Source organism: Saccostrea cucullata, unplaced genomic scaffold, assembly GCF_032062105.1.
Source record: "Saccostrea cucullata isolate Sc308-1 unplaced genomic scaffold, CSIRO_AGI_Scuc_v1 ctg253, whole genome shotgun sequence".
In the NCBI taxonomy this organism is placed as follows: Eukaryota; Metazoa; Mollusca; class Bivalvia; order Ostreida; family Ostreidae; genus Saccostrea; species Saccostrea cuccullata.
In genome coordinates, this window is record NW_026930548.1 from 345,383 (window position 1) to 367,928 (window position 22,546).

Genomic DNA, 22,546 nt, shown 5'->3' on the forward strand with positions numbered 1-22,546 from the left:
CTACTTGTGTGCCAAGTTATATTGAAATCAACTAAAACTGTAGGAGGAGTAGCATTTTGAAACAACACAGAAATTTCTATTTTTAGTAACCACGGCAACACCGTTCATCGAAATCAAAAACTGATATACAGAATTGTGTATCTTATGTAGTTACTTGTGTGCCAAGTTATATTGAAATCAGACTAAAACTTAGAAGGAGTAGCATTTTGAAAGAATTTCACAGAAATTTCTATTTTTAGTAACCACGGCAACAACACTTCATCGAAATCAAAAACCGATATATAGAATTGTGTATCTTAGTGTAGTCTACTTGTGTGCCAAGTTATATTGAAATCAGACTAAAACTGTTGGAGGAATAGCATTTTGAAACAATTTCACAGAAATTTCTATTTTTAGTAACCACGGCAACACCGTTCATCGAAATAAAAAACCGATATACAGAATTATGTATCTTAGTGTAGTCTACTTGTGTGCCAAGTTATATTGAAATATAAACTGTAGGAGGAGTAGCATTTTGAAAGTATTTGACAGAAATTTCTATCTTTAGTAACCACGGCAACACCGTTCATAAAATTCAAAAACCGATATACAGAAATATGTATCTTAGTGTAGTCTACTTATGTCCCAAGTTATATTGAAATCAGACTAAAACTGTAGGAGGAATAGCATTTTGAAAGAATTTCACAGAAATTTCTATTTTTAGTAACCACGGCAACACCGTTCATCGAAATAAAAAACCGATACACAGAATTATGTATCTTAGTGTAGTCTACTTGTGTGCCAAGTTATATTGAAATCAGACTAAAACTGTAGGAGGAGTAGCATTTTGAAAGAATTTGACAGAAATTTCTATTTTTAGCAACCACGGCAACACCGTTCATCGAAATCAAAAACCGATATACAGAATTATGTTTTTAGTGTAGTCTACTTGTGTGCCAAGTTATATTGAAATCAGACTAAAACTGTAGGAGGAGTAGCATTTTGAAAGAATTTCACAGAAATTTCTATTTTTAGTAACCACGGCAACACCGTTCATCGAAATCAAAAACCGATATACAGAATTGTGTATCTTAGTGTGGTCTACTTGTGTGCCAAGTTATACTGAAATCAGACCAAAACTGTAGGAGGAGTAGCATTTTGAAAAATTGTTTACAGACAGACAGACAGACGGACAGACAGACGGACAGACAGACAGACGGACGGACGACGGACGCATTACTATCGCATAAGCTCTTCTGGTCTCTGACCAGTAGAGCTAAAAATCTCAAATGTACTTGTACACTGGAATGCTTTATTTAGCTTTTTCCATAACACTTTACCATTATAGATTACAAAGTTTACAAGCATACAATTAACATTTTTACAAATATGTATTATGTTGTCATGATTCATAAAAGTGAAATTTTAGTGATTCTCCTCAAAGAAAAATGTACCTACATACAATGTATACACAATAAAGCAATGAGAACTAAAACAACACACTACTGTCTGGTAGTAAAATCCAGTCGTTGAACAAAAGCTTACAACAATTCTATATTTTACATGTAAATGATGACATTTTGCAATCATGTAATAATTTGATGATCAAGCATAGGCCACTCATTAACTCACTTCATACTTGATAAAATGTTACTTTACATAAAAATGCAATTTACATATGCAAATACAAAATATTGAAATGAAAGGAAAGTTACAGGATAACAAATTAACAATAAAAAATCCATGTAGAATACCTTAAAAATAGTTGTATTTAGTAGCATATCAGGAAAATAATGATGGATGACTTAAATACAGTATGAAATATAAATAATCTGTGAAAATGTATGGACTTACTCTCACAGAACTACAAACATTCTTAATATAACCACTCTCATATTGAAATCTCATGAAAACTTTGTCAGTTTGAAACATGTACATACATGTATATTATGACATCGTTTGGAGAAAAAATCAGCTAAGTCTTCTCACTGCCAACAATTTAAGGCCAAAGAATCCAGATGATATAATGTTTACTGCTATTTCTTAATTCACTTATAAGTAACAACTTTTCCCCTGTTATTGATAAATCCCAATGTACAAATTATATTTTTTTAAAAATCAAACTTGGTGTATGATGGATCAAAGTAAATGTAGCTTGAATTATAAAGATGACAGTGGGACAAAAAATACCACTAAGGGATTATTAAAATTATCACAGCACTTGAAACTCTAAGAGACAAAAGATATACTGGTCCTTCTAAATATTGCTTGGTCCTGGATGGGCAAACAAAATGTCCGACTTCTTGTTCAGGAAGTAAATTAGCACCATGGAAACCAAAGTCAGAATTACTCCCCCTGACAAAATGGAGGTCTGTAAAGAAATAATAACATTAATTTTTTTTAAAGTTACACACACATTGCAAACCAAGGGCAGAAATGATAGATCAGAAATAAGCTTTATTCAAAAAACAAGTAGCTTTTAAAAAAAAAATCACCTGATTCCACCTTGCTGTTAATAAAAGCCTCATATAAAAATTAGAAAGTGTTTTTATATACTGCTGAACACAAGTCCAACAAGAAATAAACATTATTTGGACTGCTTTACTTTATAGAAGCTTTTTTTACAGCATGCAGATACATGTATTTGGTCAAATATTAAAAAGACCTTCATTAATGAATAGTCCACATAACTCAACATCATAACTATAGATAATAGTAATAATTCCAGATGAAATTTTGATATCAATTATGATCTTAAAGGCAATGTATGCAGATTCTACAGATTTTTCTCTAAGACTGCACAACTCAATTTAAAAAGGTTTGGATACACTTGTGATAAAAAGAAAACACCAGGTACTAGAACATAAGTGTATGGAGGACATATGCAGCTGCAGCTAAATCTTACTTTATATAATTATGTTAAAAGAATTTTATAGTTATTATTGACAACAGAATATGGATTGAAAATGTTTTTTAACTGGATAGATTTTGTTTAAGATTTTTCATGATTGAAACAAATGGAGATAAATCTTCAATGGCAGAATAAGGTGATAAAATTAGTACACAGTCTGCTTTTGCGAATTGACAGTAGTAAATTAGAAATAGTCGTAATATACATAGTATCTTACAAATACACAACAATCTATCTGTTATGCACTGAATTTCATTGAATCTAAATTAAAAGAGTCAGAATACATTAAATGAAGATAAACACAATTTAAAGTCATTGTTTACATGAACTAGCATACTACACCATTTAAATAAGACATATGAAAGATGTTCACTGAAAAATAATGTACATGCAACAAGCTACAAAATCTAATGTTTATACAATTCAGTAGCAAAAAGAAGAAATACAAGAAGACAATATCAATCATAAAGCTTCTAGATTTTCTATGACAAGTGTACTACATTTCCTATATTAATTATCTTTTAAAATTTTCCACGATTCATGTAAAAATTTAACATTTTCCAGGCAAAATGAAATGAATATCTGCTCATGAAGTAAAACTGCAAGTGTGGCCAAATTAAATTCTGATATATGTTTTTATATTAAATATATAAAATTTTAGTGTATACTTCATTAATAGATGCCTATTATTAGTTCAAACAATATGTAATGTGTCCAGTTTGATCCAATGAACCGTGTTGGTCAATGGGATGCGATATAACTTGTGGGATCAAGTTACTGTTAGTTATAATGAAAAAAATATTGTATAGACCTCTTCACTTATCTGTCTTAAATAAAATAAAAAGAACTTTTGGGATAGACCTCTTCACTTATCTGTCTTAAATAAAATAAAAAGAACTTTTGGGATCAATATTGAATAATAAAACCTTTATCTATTAAACAAAGCACCTAGATTTTTAGGAACATTTTGATATGCAAGAAAGAAATGAACTACACTGTACATGTTAGTTGTGTACTATGTCATCAGTTTCAGAGAGGGGTGATATAGATTCAGAAAACCACAATATTGTGGAATGTCAAATCACACAAATTCACATGAAACTATGTGAAATCAACACTGACATTCAGTGATTCACAGTTCGGTATATAATAAAAACCAGTATTTCTACTAAGTTTAACCTGCTAATTTTTCTCTATTACAAAGTTTTGAACCAGAGATGAATTTAAAAATTTATACTCTTGACATTGACTTTGTTCAACTGCATTTTTACAGAGTCTTTCCTTGGTGATAGCTGCATTGAACAGAATAGCTGCTACGTAGCTGCTACTCTAACGCAGCATTGTTAAGGCTTGAAAAATGGGGCAGGGCCTAATATATACAGGAAATGTTTACTATGATATCACACAAAAATGTTTTAAAAAGTTACTTCTCATAATACCAGAAAATAATATACTTTGCAATATTAAACTGTATTAGCATAATAAAAAACATAATAAGCAACATTAAAACTTATCAATTACATAGAAAATAGTTGCTAGTTAAATCCCAGACAACAGTTTATAAACAAATCACTGATCGCAACAAACTTGTCGACATGACATCATATTGGTAAAAATGTGCTGTGAAAGGCAGATCAAGTATATTTTTTATAGTGAAAAATGCATTTTATTATTAAACAGAATATTATTTACAATTTATAGATAAGGTATAATACCAATGTAAAACCTTTGTTTAGTACAATTATTCAATGACTCGCAAGAGAATGTATTTAATTAATTTTACAGTGTTTATGTGTACAGGTTTGGCACGTTTTACATCAACGTGGCTTATTAAATCGCCTTTTTGCAAGGGCATACACTTAATAGATGTTAGCGATTTTTTGAATATAAATAAAGGATGTGTTCCTTAACTTGAAAAGTGCTACTGCTTTCTTTACATTGAGAGTGTTACTTAATAAGGACATAAAATACTTGGTAAAAGTCAAACATATTTCGACATGAGCATATTTACTTGAAATTTTATAACTAATAAAATGCAAATTTTATATAAAGCAGCAGCACTTTCTAGAAAGTACAAAGTATGCAGAAACAATTGGTAACTTAAATTTTTAATTCAAACTAAGGTATGCCTTGCGATATTGAAATTTGTTTATGACTTCCATTCAGTACACAAATATTACGGTATGCATCGCTGCATTTCATTTCCGGAAATATGCATAGCATTTCCGACATTTTTTTAGTTCATTTCCGACATTTTTTGTTTTCATTTCCGACATATTTTTTTTTCCATTTCCGGAATTTACCTGTGCGGCAGTTCAATGTTTTTTAAGTGAAAGAAAATGGAATTTTAAAAGTATTTATACCAAAATATTTAATATTTAGGGAAAAAAAAAAAAACAAAAAAACATCTATACTTATTTGTATACATGTATAACTAAATCTAGGTATATAGAGATCAATGAGCATTAAACTTTTTCACCACATTCAATGTGCACTAAATTAAATGTCAGAGACAGCACCATACATCAATGTCCAAGTCACTCACAGATTTATAAAATTGGATTTCAATGATTTATGTATGATATATTCCTTAAAATTTTTCATAAGTAATGTTATCAAATCTGTTACTATAGGTACTACATATGTATTTGAAAAATGTCGGAAATGAAAACAAAAAAATGTCGGAAATGAAAACTAAAAAATGTCGGAAATGAAAAGTTGATAATTACCCAAAATTCCGGAAATGAAATGCAACCATTATGCATCTATCACGTGACTGTCCACTGATGGGACTGAACTCAATTCAGTAAAGAGTGGGGTATACTATATTATTTCAATAAGTATTTAAGTTATGTATTAATAAAACCGCTTTATAAAAATAAATTCAGTTTTAAAAGTTCCTGTTTTTTGCACGTCTATATTCAATTGATTTCATCATAGTAAGCCTTAACAGTGCTTTGAAGCTAGCTTCTGAATGGAGAACTAACCTAGCTGCTACATGTATGTAGGGAGAGCTAGCATAAATAGTTGATGCTAAGTAACAAATCCACGATGGCCTCCTTAGTTACATTTGACAACACATATGATTTTAACCAAAAAGGTATTAATTTCTACATTTAAGGGGATTAAATATAAAGAACTTTATTCGTTAATAAACAATATTCGCCCCCCAAATCAAACTTTGATGGAGATATATTTAATTAAGTTCTTAAACAGGGGAGTATATGCTGACTTCAAAGCACTGAATATTTTCATAAGTAATGATGCCATATGTACGTAATGACGTCACAAACATGACGTAAATTTCAGTTTTTTATGAATTTTACAGAAAAATGTACATATGTCGATATTTTGAGTAAAAGTCACTGAGCGCATGTGTGTTCAGGATCAATATTTTGATATAATGTGTAGAATGATAATATCAATGAAATATGTCAATATTGTTACTGAACAACCTTGCGCTCTATAAATTTTAAAGCTAAAATTGTTTAAATTTTGTCCATTTTGTCCTCTTTCTGAAAAAGAATATAAAATCGGACTAGTTTGTGACGTCATAAAAACAAAAATTGTGAATACACTGCTTTGACACTATAATATTTTCTGTTAATTTATATTTCTCATACAATTTATTGAATTCAGCACATTTCAGGAAGTTTTCAAGTATTAAGTAACTTATAACTTACTTGTAAGTATTAACTTCAAAAGTTAAAGTTCTACATTGCACTTACACTAAATGAAGGATACCAGGATAAATTGAATTTCATATTTCAAGTTTGAATTTTTTAATTTACATATATTCACCTGTTGAAATTTAAAGTACAGTGGACCTTCAGATATCCGGACGCCAGATATCCGGATGCTTCAGTATCCGGACGATTTTTCATCGGAACGAAATTATAAAATGTTATTCTGTCTTGTTTAACTGGTGATTCAGATATCCGGATGCTTCACATATCCGGACAAATTGACTGGAAACCAAAGCATCCGGATAAATGAGGGTCCACTGTATAAAAAATAGCAATAGCATAAATATAAAGATTATATATCTAGATATCTGCATTCCCAGATTTAGTGAAGCATTGGTTAATCAGTTAGTAAGTTATTCATGATTCATATTGCTAAACACAGCTGTTAAATGATTTGCAAAGAATTAAAATAAGTTAAACATTCAGTCTCAATTGTTAGCAGCACTTAGACAAGGTTAAAACTCATGCATGGGTCCAACACAATGTTACAAACCTTAGAAAATTAGGATGTCACTTCAGTTTCATTATCCAATGAAAATAGAGAACTTGATTTTCTTGCGATGAGATAAACAAGGCCTAATGATGCCAGAGTGACAAAGATACCTGCACAGAGAATGCCCACCTAAAGGGTGGAAGCATGTATTAGTCAAACAAATACAATCCCTGTTAATTTCAAGTACTTTAAACATGGAAAATTTACAAATGTACACAATTTAGAACTTATATAATTATGTGATTTTTTTTTCTCGTCTGATATTCCCCTCCATCACGCAAAAGTACTACCTAATGCCCTGTTCACACGGAGAGTTTAATTCGCAGTAAATTAATTCGAAGTAAACTAATGCGAATCAAAGTAATGCGAATGAAATTGCGTTCACACGACAGCTAATGCGAACTAAATTAATGCGAATAAAAATTTTACTTCTGCAGCCCAGCGTCAGCATGGCTATTATGACGTCATTTGCAAATCACGTCACATTATGCAGAAGCAGATCCATCTGACATAATGGCAAAGTGTCTGTATACACATTTTAATGATTAACAAAGTTTTCCTTAGTTTTTCACTCAGAAATAGCACAAGTACCTATAGCTGACCACCGACAAGTGGGATTTGACTAAATTTCGCCATTACGCATGCATCAAAATTTAATTCGAATTAGCTTCGCTTAGCGTTCACACGGAGCTAATGCGAAGTAATTTAATGCGCAGTAAATTAATTCGAATTAAACTAATTCGCATTAAATTCTCCGTGTGAACGCTAAGCGAAGCTAATTCGCGGTAACTTTACGTTTAATTAGAATTAAACTCTCCGTGTGAACAGGGCATAAGTTTCATTTTGTTAAAAATTCTGAAACTTGGTTGTACTAGGAAATATATCCCCTTCTCCCATTACCCATACATTAAACTACAACAACACACAAATATCCATGTTTGCAGTAGATGATTACAAAAAAAAATGTCACAAATGATGAAATGAAATGAAGATGTGTTAATTGAAAGCAGTTTTCATTTTTGAAACACAGCAGAATGAATACAATAATAACTCCAAATAATTATCAAACAAATTAAACAAGAAAAATGAATTTCATCCTCATTAGCATAATTAAATCAAATGAAAAAAATCTTGTAATTGAAACCTGAAAAACATGCATAAAAAAGAACAGAGGAAAAATTTTCAAACCAAGTGCTAACAAAATAAAGTAAATTCAAGAGCAAACTTAATTATTAGCTTTCCAAACACTTCTTTAAAAAGAAGAAAAATAGTCTTTTTTCAGTTTCTTTAGTATAGAAATAAAAATTCTTATCAGAAATTACAATTTTTCTTAATCATATTCAATTGATGTGTATATATATATCAATAAACCTGTTCAGATAGCCACAGTGAATAGGTAGAAAAAAACTATGATATACATATTGCATATTTTCCTGTCAAGAGTTACATTACTATTAAAATCTGGGGTTATAACTTCATAATGAGATTGTATGATGTAAGCAGGTATGGCTAATATTCAAAACATGGTCTACTGGTTTGGAATTACTTAATATATGAGGAAAGAAGAAGTGATACAATACAATGGTAAAATGAACATATACATGTACATGTATATTACACAACAAATGTTTTCTTGGTATCTATGAGCATGATTACTATAAAAGCTGTTTCCCAACCTGGGAAGTCATGTTAATTCTATTATACATGGTATTGGCAGCTTACAAAAATCAAACTGTATTTGAATGGTCATTGATTAAAACAAAAACAAAAAAACATGCACCTATTCTTCAAATAATATTTATCTTCCATCAAATATTTTTAAACACTGATGAATAAATATACACTAGTGATAAAGGCAATGAGTGGTGCTAGTGTACATAAAAATCAAATAAGGCAGATAACTCTTACCTCCATTGCTTTACTTGGAATCAGAAAAATTCGCAGCAAAATAGCATTTGTTTTCCAGCTGGATTCTGTCCATGTTGAGTATTGAAAAGTATTCCAGCCATGGTAATCTTAAAAATAAAAGCTAAAAGACTTCAAATAAAGTCTAAAACTTTTTCACTCTGGACATCATAAACAAGATGTGGAGTAACTGCTTGTATTTTGGATAAATATGTATGCATTTAAAATGCATACATATTTATCTGAAATTCTAAAGGACATACCATAATAACTTGAAAACAGGAAGTTAATGAGCCAAGAATTCAAAAAACAAGAGGCCCAAGGGCCACAGCACTCACCTGAGCACATCGGGCTTTAATTTACCCCCCCCCCCCCCCCCCCCCCCTCCAGGCGTTCATCATTTGAACAAACTAGAATCTACACTACCTGAGGATGATTCCATATAAATATCACTAATCATAGCTTTGAAGTACTTGAAAAGAATTTTAAAAGGGTTACCTATATATCCCTATGTGAAATTTGGGTCGGCCATTTTGGCCCCACCCTAGCCACGGGGGTCATGATTTGAACAAACTTGAATCTACACTACCTGAGGATGATTCCACATGAGTTTCATCTTTCCTGGCCCAGTGGATCTTCAGAAGGATTTTTAAAGATATTTCCTATATATTCCTATGTAAAACTTGGGTTGGCCATTTTGGCCCCACCCTTGCCCCGGGGGTCATGATTTGAACAAACTTGAATCTACACTACCTGAGGATGATTCCACATCATTGCTCTCTTTAGAAATTGTATTGTTAAGTTCATCTTTCCTGGCCCAGTGGTTCTGGAGAAGAAGATTTTTAAAGATTTTTCGTATATATTCCTATGTAAAAATTGGGTCGGCCATTTTGGCCCCACCCTTGCCCCGGGGGTCATGATTTGAACAAACTTGAATCTACACTACCTGAGGATGATTCCACATGAGTTTCATCTTTCCTGGCCCAGTGGTTCTGGAGAAGAAGATTTTTAAAGATTTTTCCTATATATTCCTATGTAAAATTTGGGTCGGCCATTTTGGCCCCACCCTTGCCCCGGGGGTCATGATTTGAACAAACTTGAATCTACACTACCTGAGGATGATTCCATATGAGTTTCATCTTTCCTGGCCCAGTGGTTCTGGAGAAGAAGATTTTTAAAGATTTTTCCTATATATTCCTATGTAAAACTTGGGTCAGCCATTTTGGCCCCACCCTTGCCCCAGGGGTCATGATTTGAACAAACTTGAATCTGCACTACCTGAGGATGATTCCACATGAGTTTCATCTTTCCTGCCCTAGTGGTTCTGGAGAAGAAGATTTTTAAAAATTTTACTATATATTCCTATGTAAAACTAGGGTTGGCCATTTTGGCCCCACCCTTGTCCCGGGGGTCATGATTTGAACAAACTTGAATCTACACTACCTGAGGATGATTCCACATGAGTTTCATCTTTCCTGGCCCAGTGGTTCTGGAGAAGAAGATTTTTTAAAGATTTTTCTTATATATTCCTATGTAAAACTTGGGTTGGCCATTTTGGCCCCACCCTGGCCCCGGGGGTCATGATTTGAACAACATTGAATCTACACAACCTGAGGATGATTCCACATGAGTTTCATCTTTCCTGGCCCAGTGGTTCTGGAGAAGAAGATTTTTAAAGATTTTTCCTATATATTCCTATGTAAAACTTGGGTCGGCCATTTTGGCTCCACCCTTGCCCCGGGGGTCATGATTTGAACAAACTTGAATCTACACTACCTGAGAATGATTCCACATGAGTTTCATCTTTCCTGGCCCAGTGGTTCTGGAGAAGATTTTTTAAAAATGCCATTAATTTTTAACAAATTTATGATTATCTCCCCTTGGAAAAGGGCGTGGCCCTTCATTTGAACAAACTTGAATCCCCTTCACCCAAGAATACTTTGTGCCAAGTTTGGTTGAAATCGGCCCCGTGGTTCTTGAGAAGAAGATGAAAATGTGAAAAGTTTACAACAACGACAACAACAACGACAACGACAACAACGACAGACGACGGACAAATTTTGATCAGAAAAGCTTCGGCTCAGGTGAGCTAAAAAGTTTAAGGGTACCAAAGTGGACATTTCTTTCATATGTTCTACAAAGGAATACTTGATTTTTTATATGATTTAACATACCTGAGTTCTCAAAAGCAGGAGAGTAAGCTTTGGTTTGAGTGACCCGGTTCTTCATACAAGTCACACTCCTGGTTCTATTGTCTGGGTTAAGAGGTCCAGCCATCCACAAATAGTTGTACAACTATAAATATATAAATGAATATACCAATGATTTTGAAAAAAAAGATGGAAAATGCAGTAGATGTACACATTTAAAAAAAATCTTACCTGTGTGGACACTTTTTCGATGCTGGTACAAGCAGAAGTCTGGTTGACTTCACTTCCGACGTAGCGGGTGAGGAGTCGCTGTATAAGTCTGGTCACATTGTTACTGCCACTACTGCTGTACACACTTACATAGAATGGGTAGGGAGAGGTACGGCTTACTGAAAATCAATGGTGCCAAGACATGTACAAAAAAATCTTAGATCATAATCCTGATACTAATGTTAATGCTTAGTTTTGCCCCCCCCCTCCTTAAAATAGAAAAAATTCTAATGACAAAAGTAATTTTCATTGCTCTCTTTTGAAAATGTATTGTTAATTTGTTACATTCATATAATTCACTAATTGAAAATATAATCAATACATACTGACCTAAATTATTAAAAGCTTCATTGGCTGGTGGAATGATTTCCTTAAATAACTCACAGTTTGGACTGATAAGAAAACAATACAGCATGTGCTGGACCTGAAATAAAAGCAAAAAGAATACAACGTACCCAGGGTACCTTAAGTAATTACATGTTTTAGTGTTCAATATACCTTTTTTCAGGTAGTTACTGTAAATATCAAAAGTCCCCTATCTTTATGCTTGTGACATATGAAGAGAAAGCAAATTTCCACCTGACCTTTATTATCAAAGAATGACCTTGACACATAGAATACAATCTGGTTTCAATAAAACTATGGTTAAAATGCCAACAGATAGACATGCCAAACATAAGATGCCACGCCCAGTCTCCACGTCTGTATACTTTTTTCTAGCACATACAGTGTAGTCATGATAATATTATACAGTAAATATTCTGTTTCATTTTAGAGGAAGAGATAAAGGTCATTGGTCTCCTTACACTTGATACATCAGCTGTAAGAGTGTCAGGAGCAGTAGAGTTAGTGGCCAGTGTGTACAAACTTTTGGCCAGTAGTGTAGCAGCATCGGTCAGATTTTTGGCCTGGTCAGTCACGTAGTCATAGCCACCATCTGATCGGTTGGTGTCCGGAGCCTCTGCATGGATGCTTCTAGCCAGATCAAAGCGACTGTTGTAATATCTATATCAAAGAGAAAGTACATTATAGCAGTATGACATACATCACTTCCAATAGTTAAATGTTCATTTACATCACTGTGGATATTGTATGTGAATCCTTTCATTTTTTACAAAATAATATTTTATCCATGTCACCTTTTTATATGCATGTATTTAATTTGAAAATGATTGGTTTGTATTGCTGATTATACATGCTTGATGTGATTATGCCAGTTTTTCATCTTTAATCATTCTTACTTGTTTGTAAAAGTTCCCTTATGGTCTGTCAGAACTATAGCAGGAATTTTCTGTTTCTGAAGAAATTTCTGTGTAGAAGATGGTGGGAGGGGCAATGATTGATCAACAGCTCCAACAAGGTCAGAAAGATTCTTTCCAATATCCAAAATAGAATTGATCATCTCGTCAATCTAGATAAAAATTGTTCTCCAATGACACCATAGTAAAATATGAAGGATTTACAAGATACAGTGGAACTTGTTTTTATAAGGAATTCCTGCATTTATACAACCTCATTCTGTATAAGGTTATTACTCCCTGTAACTGAAAATTTCTTTGTTTTAATTTACTCACTCTCATAGAAATATGGGTACCATGATTACTTACTTCAGTAGATATATTGGGCTCTCTTCTGCTTAATGGATCAGAGTGGATCCAGATTTTTCCCTCGTCTCTAAATGCTAGCTGATTCACTTCCAGAATTTTATCTATGTGGTCCATCTTCAGCTTCAGAGGTAGAGCATTGTTATCCATGTCGTAAATCATTCTGCTAGATCCTATGTAATCAAAGGCCTCCTGCACAACAAAAGTACATCAAGTCTCTGAGATTCAATACTTTTTAAAACTTATTACTACCTGTCCTTGGATAGTGAAACAATCTTAGATTAATATAAAAATTTCAATGATTTGTAACATGTCAATAGCTTGTCAAATGAAATTTAATTGCATATTGATAAAAGCTTTTTTTTTTCATCTTTTGGACTGCTTGTACATTGAATAATGCAGTTTCGAACTGTAGACGACATAAAAAGATTTTTAAAGCTAAATACAGCAAATTGCACAAGTGATGATTTGGCATCTGAATACATGTAACTTACCCCATTTAAAAATGTGAAAAGAATGTCCTTAGAATCATTGGTGAAGTGGTGTTTGACTTTCCCTATTGCTTCTGCTGCAGCCAGTAAAGCAACGATTCCACTGACATGATTGTCTGCACTGGGGTAAATATTTTCAAACAAACTGTACGAGTCCATCTATAAACACAAACCATTAATTAGCAACCAATTATATAATACATAGTCCTACTGATTGGTATTCAATGGAAGATTAATATATAATAGTGCTGTAGTTTTAAACAACTCATATAATTACACAACATAGAATGCACAACTCGTTCTTGCTATGAATGTATATCCCAGTCATTTAACAAAATATGATTATGTGTTTTACATCAAAAACCTTAACTTTACTCAGTGAATGATATTTGACACAAGCGTTTAATAACTGATACACTCAAAACGATGCCCAGGAAAATCAACAAAACTCACCCTTGCTACAGCCATGATGATAGATTTACTATCTGGCTTGTATTCATTTGGAACATCTTTGAGAAATCCGATCACATTTTTATCGCCAAGGGGGTCACAATATTTATCAGGGTTAAGATTAGTGGCTGTTAATGTCCGTCTCATGCAGGTCTCCGAGTCTTTGGCTGCAGACATTCTGGATTTCATCTGTACTGCGCACAGGGGGTATTCTCTGGGTACTCCCTGTATGGGCTCATTGAACTTCAGGTAGCACTGTCAAGGACCAGCAAGTTAATCACAATTCAGCAAACATAGATGTACATGTATTATTCAATATTTTCTCAAGCCAAGTGGTTTTGCTTTATTTCTCACAAACATGTACTTATAGGTAGTAGCTATGTGAGAAGTGGAGTAGATCACTTGGCTATAACAGCTAAATGTTTACAAATCATAAAAGATGAAGCAAACATCGATGAAAAAAAACTTACATTGTTAATGAGGTAGTCAGTTTCATTTTTATTTGTCACTAGGGATATTGGAAACTCAAAGTCCTCAAAAAACATTCCATTCCCATCCTCATTCCATGTCACTTTCTTACAATTCCCAAAGTCTTTATCATTGTGATATAAACCTAAAAATGATGAACATGTGTAAACAAAAGAATGTCTGTGGGACTGTGAGTCAATACAATTTATTATCTGGCAATATGTATATAAAGTGTTGTACAATATTTGTTTTATATTTTGTTTTGAAAATATAGAATATATGTAAATGGTTACTGATTTTTCTTTACCAATAATATGCTTCATTGAAAATGAATTGTGAAGGAAAAACAATGTTAAGAAAGTTCACTTATAAAAAGTTGTAAATTTCTTTCACCATATGAATTCCCTGGGCATTGGTCTGCTGGAGAGAAGCTATCTGGGACAGGTGTCCTTGCTGACACAATAATGCCTGAAATTTTCTTGGAATTTCTCAGTTTCTGAACTGTATCTCTGCAAGAAAAGGTAAATAATTTATACGTCTTAAAGAGTACATATATGTTCAAGAAATAATTGTACAATCTTATTTAAGCTACTTTTACACCATGCAATATAAACATTAATATACAAATTTATATACAAATTTTTCTTTACAAAAATTCTCCCCCAAATCCATCTCTACTTCCTTTTTCTTTTGTTTCCTTGCAAACTAAGGAGCACATACTAGGTTATCCAACATAATGAATCGCAAGTCTAGCTTGCAAAATTTTTGAACTTCATTTAAAATGCACAAAATGAACTGGATGACAGACAATAAACTGGTTTTACTGATATGCATCATTCGTAGAGATACCTGTTGAAATTTAATGATGTGAGAAGGGCTACATAAGGCTCATGAGGTCCACTGTTTATCAGCCAATCAAGTGAGTCTGTATCATTAACATAATGAAGCACTCCAACATTTCCACTTACTTCAGCTGAAATTCAATGACAAAGAATGAAAAGAGAAAAACACATTTCATTATATAATAAAATGTATTAAATGCATTCAATTTAAAGTTTTTCAAATGAAAAATGAATCTGACTTACAACTACATCCGACTTGATGGGTTCCATTTAGTCGTCGAATACAAGCTGCATTTCCTGACACTATTACATAGGTTTTGCTACTAATTCTTTCACTCACACCTGAAACATAAAATTTATGTCTCTTCGAAATGAGGAAATTGGGGGCAAGAAGGAATTGCAGGAGAAGACAATCCCTTACGTGCCCTTAGGTATCCTTATAATCCATAACACTTCAAAAAAATTTATAATCTTTATATCGATCAGTAATGTTTTTCTTCGTAATTATTTAACATAATCAATCATTAATAAGTGGAAATACAGATTTTCCCTCAGTTTCATATGATTAATATGATATCACAATCACCAAAACTATCACTGCTTTAAACAACAGTTAACAGTGATGTTACTAACGCCGTAAAATACAGACTATAAGTTGAAACCCTTTTCATCAGAACTGTTAGGGTCGCCAAATTTATCTCGGTATGAATAAATCAAAGAATTAATAATTTCTCTCAATTCCAATACCCTTTCAACATACAAGACTATACCAACATAGTTATTAATAGCTAAGTGAAAGTTGAAACCTGCATTTTGTGACCAAAAGACCAAACGTCGCAACACGGTGAATACCATATTTTTTTATACAGTCACACTAATGATGAATACAACAAAATTTGGTCAAAAAATGATTACTTTCTGAATTGGCAATTTTACATTAGTTTCTATGCAAAATTGATAATATATGAAGTAATCATTTTTTGGCCAAATTTTTGTCAAATCCATCATTAGTGTGACTGTATCAAGAAATTTGGAGCTCACCATGTTGCGCTGTTCCTGCGTTTGGCCACAAAATGCAAGTAAAGCACTTTCAATAATATTTAAGTCTTTTAAGTTTAACATTGAGAGTATTCAATTACCCAAAATGTGACCATTTTACATGAACTATATAACAGCCAAATCAAGTGTTTAAAAAAAAAAATAAAATTTTAACCAAAAACTACAACTATATATTGTCTCTTGAACCGATCGATATTTCACTGAATCTGTGTATAACATTGGAGATCAAGATTGTCATTATTTGTTCATGCAATATTATTACAGCAATGAGTCAGAGTCATTTCTAAACATCTGCTACAGAAAAAAATGGTACTGAAAAATAAATAAGTCCTGCTCGTATTTCTTACTTACTCAAACTAATAAAAGCGACGAGATACGCTATAAAACATTCACATAAACGATAATAATGTGTCATCTTCCTTCTTTCATTTCCCTATGTTGATTTAGCCTCAGAAGGAGAATCCCGAACCCGATACAATTAAATTTGATATGAAATACAAAAAAATATCTTTTTTTAATTCATTTAAGAGATGATATAATAAAATATTAAAATCATGCTTGATTACAGTATTTAATTATCAATGAAATAATGCGTAAATACTTATTAATTTGAAGAAAACGCGAAGGCCGGATTTATATGATCGACAATTCAAAGTCTGTGATTTAGAGAGCATTGTGCATTTCCTAATGCATTGATAATTTATTTTTCTTTCTTCCCATGTTCCCATACCTTTGCTAAGATGTATTTTAGATGACCGTGGATAAAAGTAAGTTGCTTTTTATCAACATGAGGAGTATTCATACATAATCATATTTAGATGTCATTACCTGGCTAATTATTGTCATGGAAAGGTGGCATTCGTTGCGGAAAAACGCCTCTCAGTTTTATTATTATCATTGACAAAACACTCCGTTTACAGATTGTACTTCTTTTTGGAATCTGGCTATATTGGGTAATTCATACAAAAATGCTGATAATTTAAATGTTGATCGATTACAAATAAACATTTAACTTTTAAAGGAGTTTATAAGCCAGCATGTATTCATATTTGATTAAAAAACCAGAATTAGACATCCATCTCCACATTAATTCAAATTTATGCAGTTGAACTTTGACAACTTGACATTTTGCATCTACACCTTATATATATTACAGCGTTTCATCACGTCCATCAAACTTGATGATTAAATGTTTAAGTTTGAAATGCACTCTATTTCCAGGGACATATACAGGTCCCTGCTGGCACTGCATGAGCAATTTTAATGATATTGAGTTTTTTCTTCATTATCATATGTTTACATGATAAGTTTAAGTATTGGTGTATTAGGCCTGAGTATCGCAATTTAAGCTATCTAACGATATGATACATATCACGATATGGTCTTGCAATACAACATGTATTATGATACAGCTGTCAACAGTTAGATTTAATGATATCTTTAATTATTCTTGCTTGTTAACCTCCACAGTTAAAGAAAATATTTTAAAAACTGTCTTGAGACCCATAATCACAGTTATTTAGAGGTGGGCATATAGTCTTAGCATTATAATTTTCATTGTTACCTTGTTTTCAATCATTTTGTAACATTAAATTTTCACAGTTTTGATGAAGAATTTTCAAACAAGACAATGAACATTAACGTGTACTGTATCATGATACAGACATTTTTGACACGAGTTATGCGTATCGTGGACCTTGCGAAAAATTCCATGTATTGCTGTATTCTTACATTTTCTATGGTGTATGGGGAGATTGGAGAATATTGAATTAAATTAAATTAGAAAGATTGTCAATCAGAATGTTCTTTCCCTTTATAAATTACGAGATACAAAATATATTTATTTCCTTAAAGTGAATTTGTAAAAATATATAAGTTTTTGATATTTAATAAATAAAGTTGCTTCTCATTTACTATCGAAAAAATGACAGGTCCCTTTTTTTTAGAACATCGAATTTTCCTAATCGCATAAAAACATAATCTACACAGATCGTGTTTAATATTCTTAAAGTGAAATAAGTGTACATGTACATTTCTGAAAATATGTGTTGCATGAGTCTAGTTTCAATTTATATTTTATGCATCCAACATTTACTTAAGGATGATAAAGTTTAAAAAGGGCATTTTTTGGATTTCATCCGACTAAAGTTTTCAACATATTCTCGGTTATCGTCTCTATCATTTTCTTTGCAGAGGTTGCATTTCCATTGTTTACTTTATTTTATTGATGGTTACATCAATATTTCAGTTAAATATTTTGATAAAAAAAATTTCTGGTAACATTGCACAACTGTTAAATCATACCAAAATCGGTTATATGAGATTACACTGAGGAAAAACTGGTATAAATTTAAATTAAGTTGAAATGTTTTACAAACATCTCTTAATTTGGAAGGATCAAAAGCCTGTGTTGAAATTTCTTTTTTTAACCCATGTTGCATTTTACTTGCACCTCTTGTATACAATGTCTTATTGTCTAAATATGATATTATAAATACTTGAACTATATAACATCTCTTCTTTCAGGAAATGTTATGTGGGCCAATGCAAGGGCTTTTATGATGATCAGCGGTTCACTGTTCATGCATTAAAAGATGGATTTAGATATAAGTCAATTTCTGCAGAGACAAGATAATGAACTAAACTACAACACAGACTTTATAAAAACAAACTGGAGTGGGCTTTCTGAAAATGGAGTTGAAGAATTGGGCGATTCATTTGCCAAGGAGGATGGGTGTTTATTTGAAGATATGGGTGATATTCTTGAAAATACCAGTTCAACATTTAAACACACATCAGAACCAGAAAATGTTAATATAGGATCAGAAGATTCTTGTGAATGCATTGACATTGATTTAGACTTTCTTAGTAGGTCACAGACAGTAAATGGTCTACATTCTTTCGACAATAACAGCCCCAAAGAGAACATTATACACATTTCGGATGACAGTGAAACTGAAAGTGATTGCTATGTGACTGCTACACAACATGAACAAGTACAAAGCAGTGGTAATGATTTAATTGCTAGAGAAGTGGCACCAGTAGAACAACAAAAATCAAATATTCAAATTTACTATCAACAAGATGAACAAGGAAATGTGGGCATGTTTTTGTGTGTCCAAGATAAATCTCTGGTTGGAACTGCTAATCTTGGAACTGAATTAGCTTCAAATAACTCAGAAAACAGTGATGTGGTTCAAAGTCAAAATATCAGTGAAACTTTTCCTCAATTGATGAATGACAGTAATGTGCTAGGACAAACTGCTGTTGAACCTTTGGTAACAAAAGGTCTTATCAATGAGGGAGTTGTTAATCTGTGTGAAAACAGTCATTCAACTCCAGCTACAGAGAAAGAAGGCACTTCTGAACCAAACACAACTAAAAATGCAAAGAAGAAGAAGTTTCCCAAGCTTTTTGGAGCTTTAACAGAGAATTGTCAATCCCCAACCAAACTTGTTAAAGCAAATCAATCTGAATCTCCCACTACAAGTTTAACTGTTCTTGTTCCACAGTCTGAAAAAGTTCCTGAACAACTTGAGAACTTGTCAAATCCAAGGGAGGAGGAGGATAATTCTTGTATAATTGTTCAAACATCTGGGCTAGAATGTCCAAAGGAGAAGCCAGTAGAAACTTCCAAATCACCAAAGGAGTTTCCGACTGTTATTCAAATTTTATCAGAAAAGGCTCCATTAAACTCAGAGACTGTTCAAACTGTCTTGCTTAGAAGCATTTTAACAGAAACCAAGGAAGATGAGGAAATAAAACCAAAGAAAAGAAGGACCAGACAACGGGGATTGAAGTCACAGACTGTTAACCAAAATACAAAGAAACTCTTGAAGAAAAAAATCAAAAAGGAACTGGTGCAAATACTTCCCAAAGAACATTTCACAAATAAAATTGGTTTCGTAAAGGATGAAATGGCTAATCCATTAAAAGATCCAAGTTTATCTGCCCCCAGACTTCCTGTGGGTCTGTACAAAGATAAAAATAACTCGCAAGAAGAGGAACAAGAGGAAGCTGTGGACATTTCTAAACCCTGCAGCTGTAACATCTGTGGCAGGGTGTTTCTGAAATATTCCGACTTGGAAATGCATGTCCGTGGACATCTGGGAGATCGGCCATATCAGTGCAATTTGTGCGAACGAAGTTTCAAACATAATTCAAACCTGCAACGTCACAAGAGAGCTCACACAGGTGAAAAGCCTTATATCTGTACACTGTGTGAGAAATCATTCATTGACTGTACACAGTTACGTAAGCATATACGTACCCACAGCAGTGAAAAGAGTGATTTCTGTAAAATTTGCAAGAAAGGCTTTGTGTCAAAAACAAATCTGAAACAGCATATGTTGACACATCTTGATGATAGACCCTTCAAATGTGAATTCTGCAACAAAGGGTTCAATAAAAATGCCAATCTCAAAGGCCATTTAAAAGTTCATCTCGGGTACAAACCATGGGTATGTGATGTATGTGGTAAGGAATTTCCTGAGAAAAATCGCCTAAAAATGCATGAGAGAATTCACTGGGAGGACAAACCATATAAATGTGACCAGTGTGATGCTCAGTTTGCCCAAATCTCCAACTTATATGTACACCAAAGAAAGCACAAGGGAGATAAACCTTGGAAGTGTGGTCAGTGTGGAAAGTGTTTTATGATGAAGAGCCACCTGACACAGCATGTTAAAAGACACACGGGGGAGAAACAGTTCCAGTGTGCTGTTTGTCTGAAGGAGTACTTTGGCCGAGGAGAGTTCAACAGACACATGCGAACCCATACAGGAGAGAAAAACCATGTATGTGAAATCTGTGAAGACCGTTTTATCGACAAGGCATCACTTAAAATGCACAGACGGAAAGTTCATGAAAATATTAGGTTTCACTGTAAAATCTGCAATAAAGAATTCCACTTTAAATCCAATCTTAGACGACATGAGACAATCCACACTGGTGTAAAAAATCATTTCTGTAAAATCTGTGATGCTGGGTTTCTGTTTCAAGTGGAGTTAAGGGACCACATGAACAAACATATGGGATTCAAGCCACATACCTGTGATGTGTGTGGTAAAAGTTTCTACAAAGTTTCAGAGCTCAACCAACACAAGAAAATTCACACAGGAGAGGAGATGATTTACTGTGAGTGCTGTGATAAAACATTCAACTACAAACAGTCCTATGCTAAGCACTGCCAGTCAGAGAGGCATGCTCGGAACCTCAAAGGAGAAGGCAAAAATGTGTCTCCAGTTAAGAAGGAAGGAAAATCTAATGAGGAAACTACAAATAAAGGATCAGAGTTAGAGTCCAATGATGAGGGTGAGGAAGACAATCTGTCAGGAGTAAATAATTCTGAAAATTCTACACAGAAAACAGACATTGAGGAAAATACCCAACCTGGAGATCAGGTGTCAAACTACTATGAACTAAATCATTAGTATTTTAAAATGTTATAATGTTTGTTTCCAGCAAATTATCTTTAGCTCATGTAAACTCTCATTTAATGGGGTCATGATTTTTAAAAATAATTTAAGAGCTACACTATATCTGGCAGATTCTCTATTTTTCTTTTTTTTTCAAATAAATTTTTAGAAAAAGGTTTTTAGCTCATCTGAGCTGAAGGCTCAAGTGAGCTTTTTTTGATCACAATTTGTCCGTGTCCGTCCGTCTTTCTGCCTATAAACTTTTCACATTTTCGACATATCCTCATGAATCACAAAACAATTTTAACCAAACTTGGTACAAAGCATCCTTGGGTGAAGGGGAGTTTGAATTAAATGAAGGACCAAGTCCCTTCACAAGGGGGGTAATCAAGAAAAGACAAAAAAGGGTGGGATCATTAAAAAATCTTCTTCTCAAGAACCACTGGGCCAGAAAAAATTAAACTTATGTGGAGGCATCCTGGGGTAGTTTAGATTCTAAATTGTTAAAATCTGGCAAATAATGAACCCCGGGGGTTGGGCGGGGCCAAAATAGGGATTTTACATAGAAATATAAAGGAGAAAACTTTAAAAATCTTAATCTTCTTAAGAACCACTGGGCCAGAAAAGCTGAAACTTATGTGGAAGCATCCTGGTATAGTGTAGATTCTAAATTGTTCAAATCATGACCCCCTGGGGTAGGACAGGGCCACAATAGGGAATCAAGGTTTTACATCAAATTTATAGGAAAAATCTTTAAAAAT

The 22,546-nt window shown here is 33.1% G+C and overlaps 2 protein-coding genes across 3 annotated transcripts; one reads left to right on the forward strand and one right to left on the reverse strand.

Moving 5' to 3' along the window:
* Positions 1-1,271: 1,271 nt before the first annotated feature.
* Positions 1,272-16,834, reverse strand: LOC134229014 (nicastrin-like). 2 transcript variants are annotated; one of them, XM_062710724.1, is made up of 16 exons: positions 16,720-16,834; positions 15,553-15,651; positions 15,317-15,440; positions 14,861-14,976; positions 14,470-14,612; positions 14,003-14,254; positions 13,553-13,708; positions 13,062-13,250; positions 12,696-12,865; positions 12,261-12,459; positions 11,785-11,878; positions 11,416-11,573; positions 11,209-11,329; positions 9,038-9,144; positions 7,130-7,258; positions 1,272-2,350 (listed from the first exon to the last, which is right to left on the reverse strand). In XM_062710724.1, exons 1-15 carry the CDS (start codon positions 16,781-16,783, stop codon positions 7,139-7,141), a joined length of 2,112 nt encoding a protein of 703 aa, XP_062566708.1. In that variant the 5' UTR covers positions 16,784-16,834; the 3' UTR covers positions 1,272-2,350; positions 7,130-7,138. The 2 variants fall into 2 exon arrangements, with proteins under 2 accessions (XP_062566708.1, XP_062566709.1); XM_062710725.1 differs by lacking the exon at positions 7,130-7,258.
* Positions 16,835-18,919: 2,085 nt separating this feature from the next.
* On the forward strand, positions 18,920-22,516 carry LOC134229015 (zinc finger protein 567-like). Its single transcript, XM_062710726.1, has one exon. The coding sequence runs from the start codon at positions 18,963-18,965 to the stop codon at positions 21,798-21,800; it is 2,838 nt and encodes a 945-aa protein (XP_062566710.1). The 5' UTR covers positions 18,920-18,962; the 3' UTR covers positions 21,801-22,516.
* The last annotated feature ends 30 nt before the right edge of the window (positions 22,517-22,546 follow it).

Excerpts from the sequence above, each read along its gene's own strand:
- LOC134229014 (XM_062710724.1), bottom strand. The coding sequence starts at position 16,783 with ATGACACATTATTATCGTTTATGTGAATGTTTTATAGCGTATCTCGTC. Across the intron at positions 15,652-16,719 it reads CGTCGCTTTTATTAGTTTGA|GTGTGAGTGAAAGAATTAGT; the intron begins GTAAGTAAGAAA and ends TTTATGTTTCAG. Across the intron at positions 11,330-11,415 it reads TCGAAAAAGTGTCCACACAG|TTGTACAACTATTTGTGGAT; the intron begins GTAAGATTTTTT and ends ATATATTTATAG.
- LOC134229015 (XM_062710726.1), top strand. The coding sequence starts at position 18,963 with ATGGATTTAGATATAAGTCAATTTCTGCAGAGACAAGATAATGAACTA.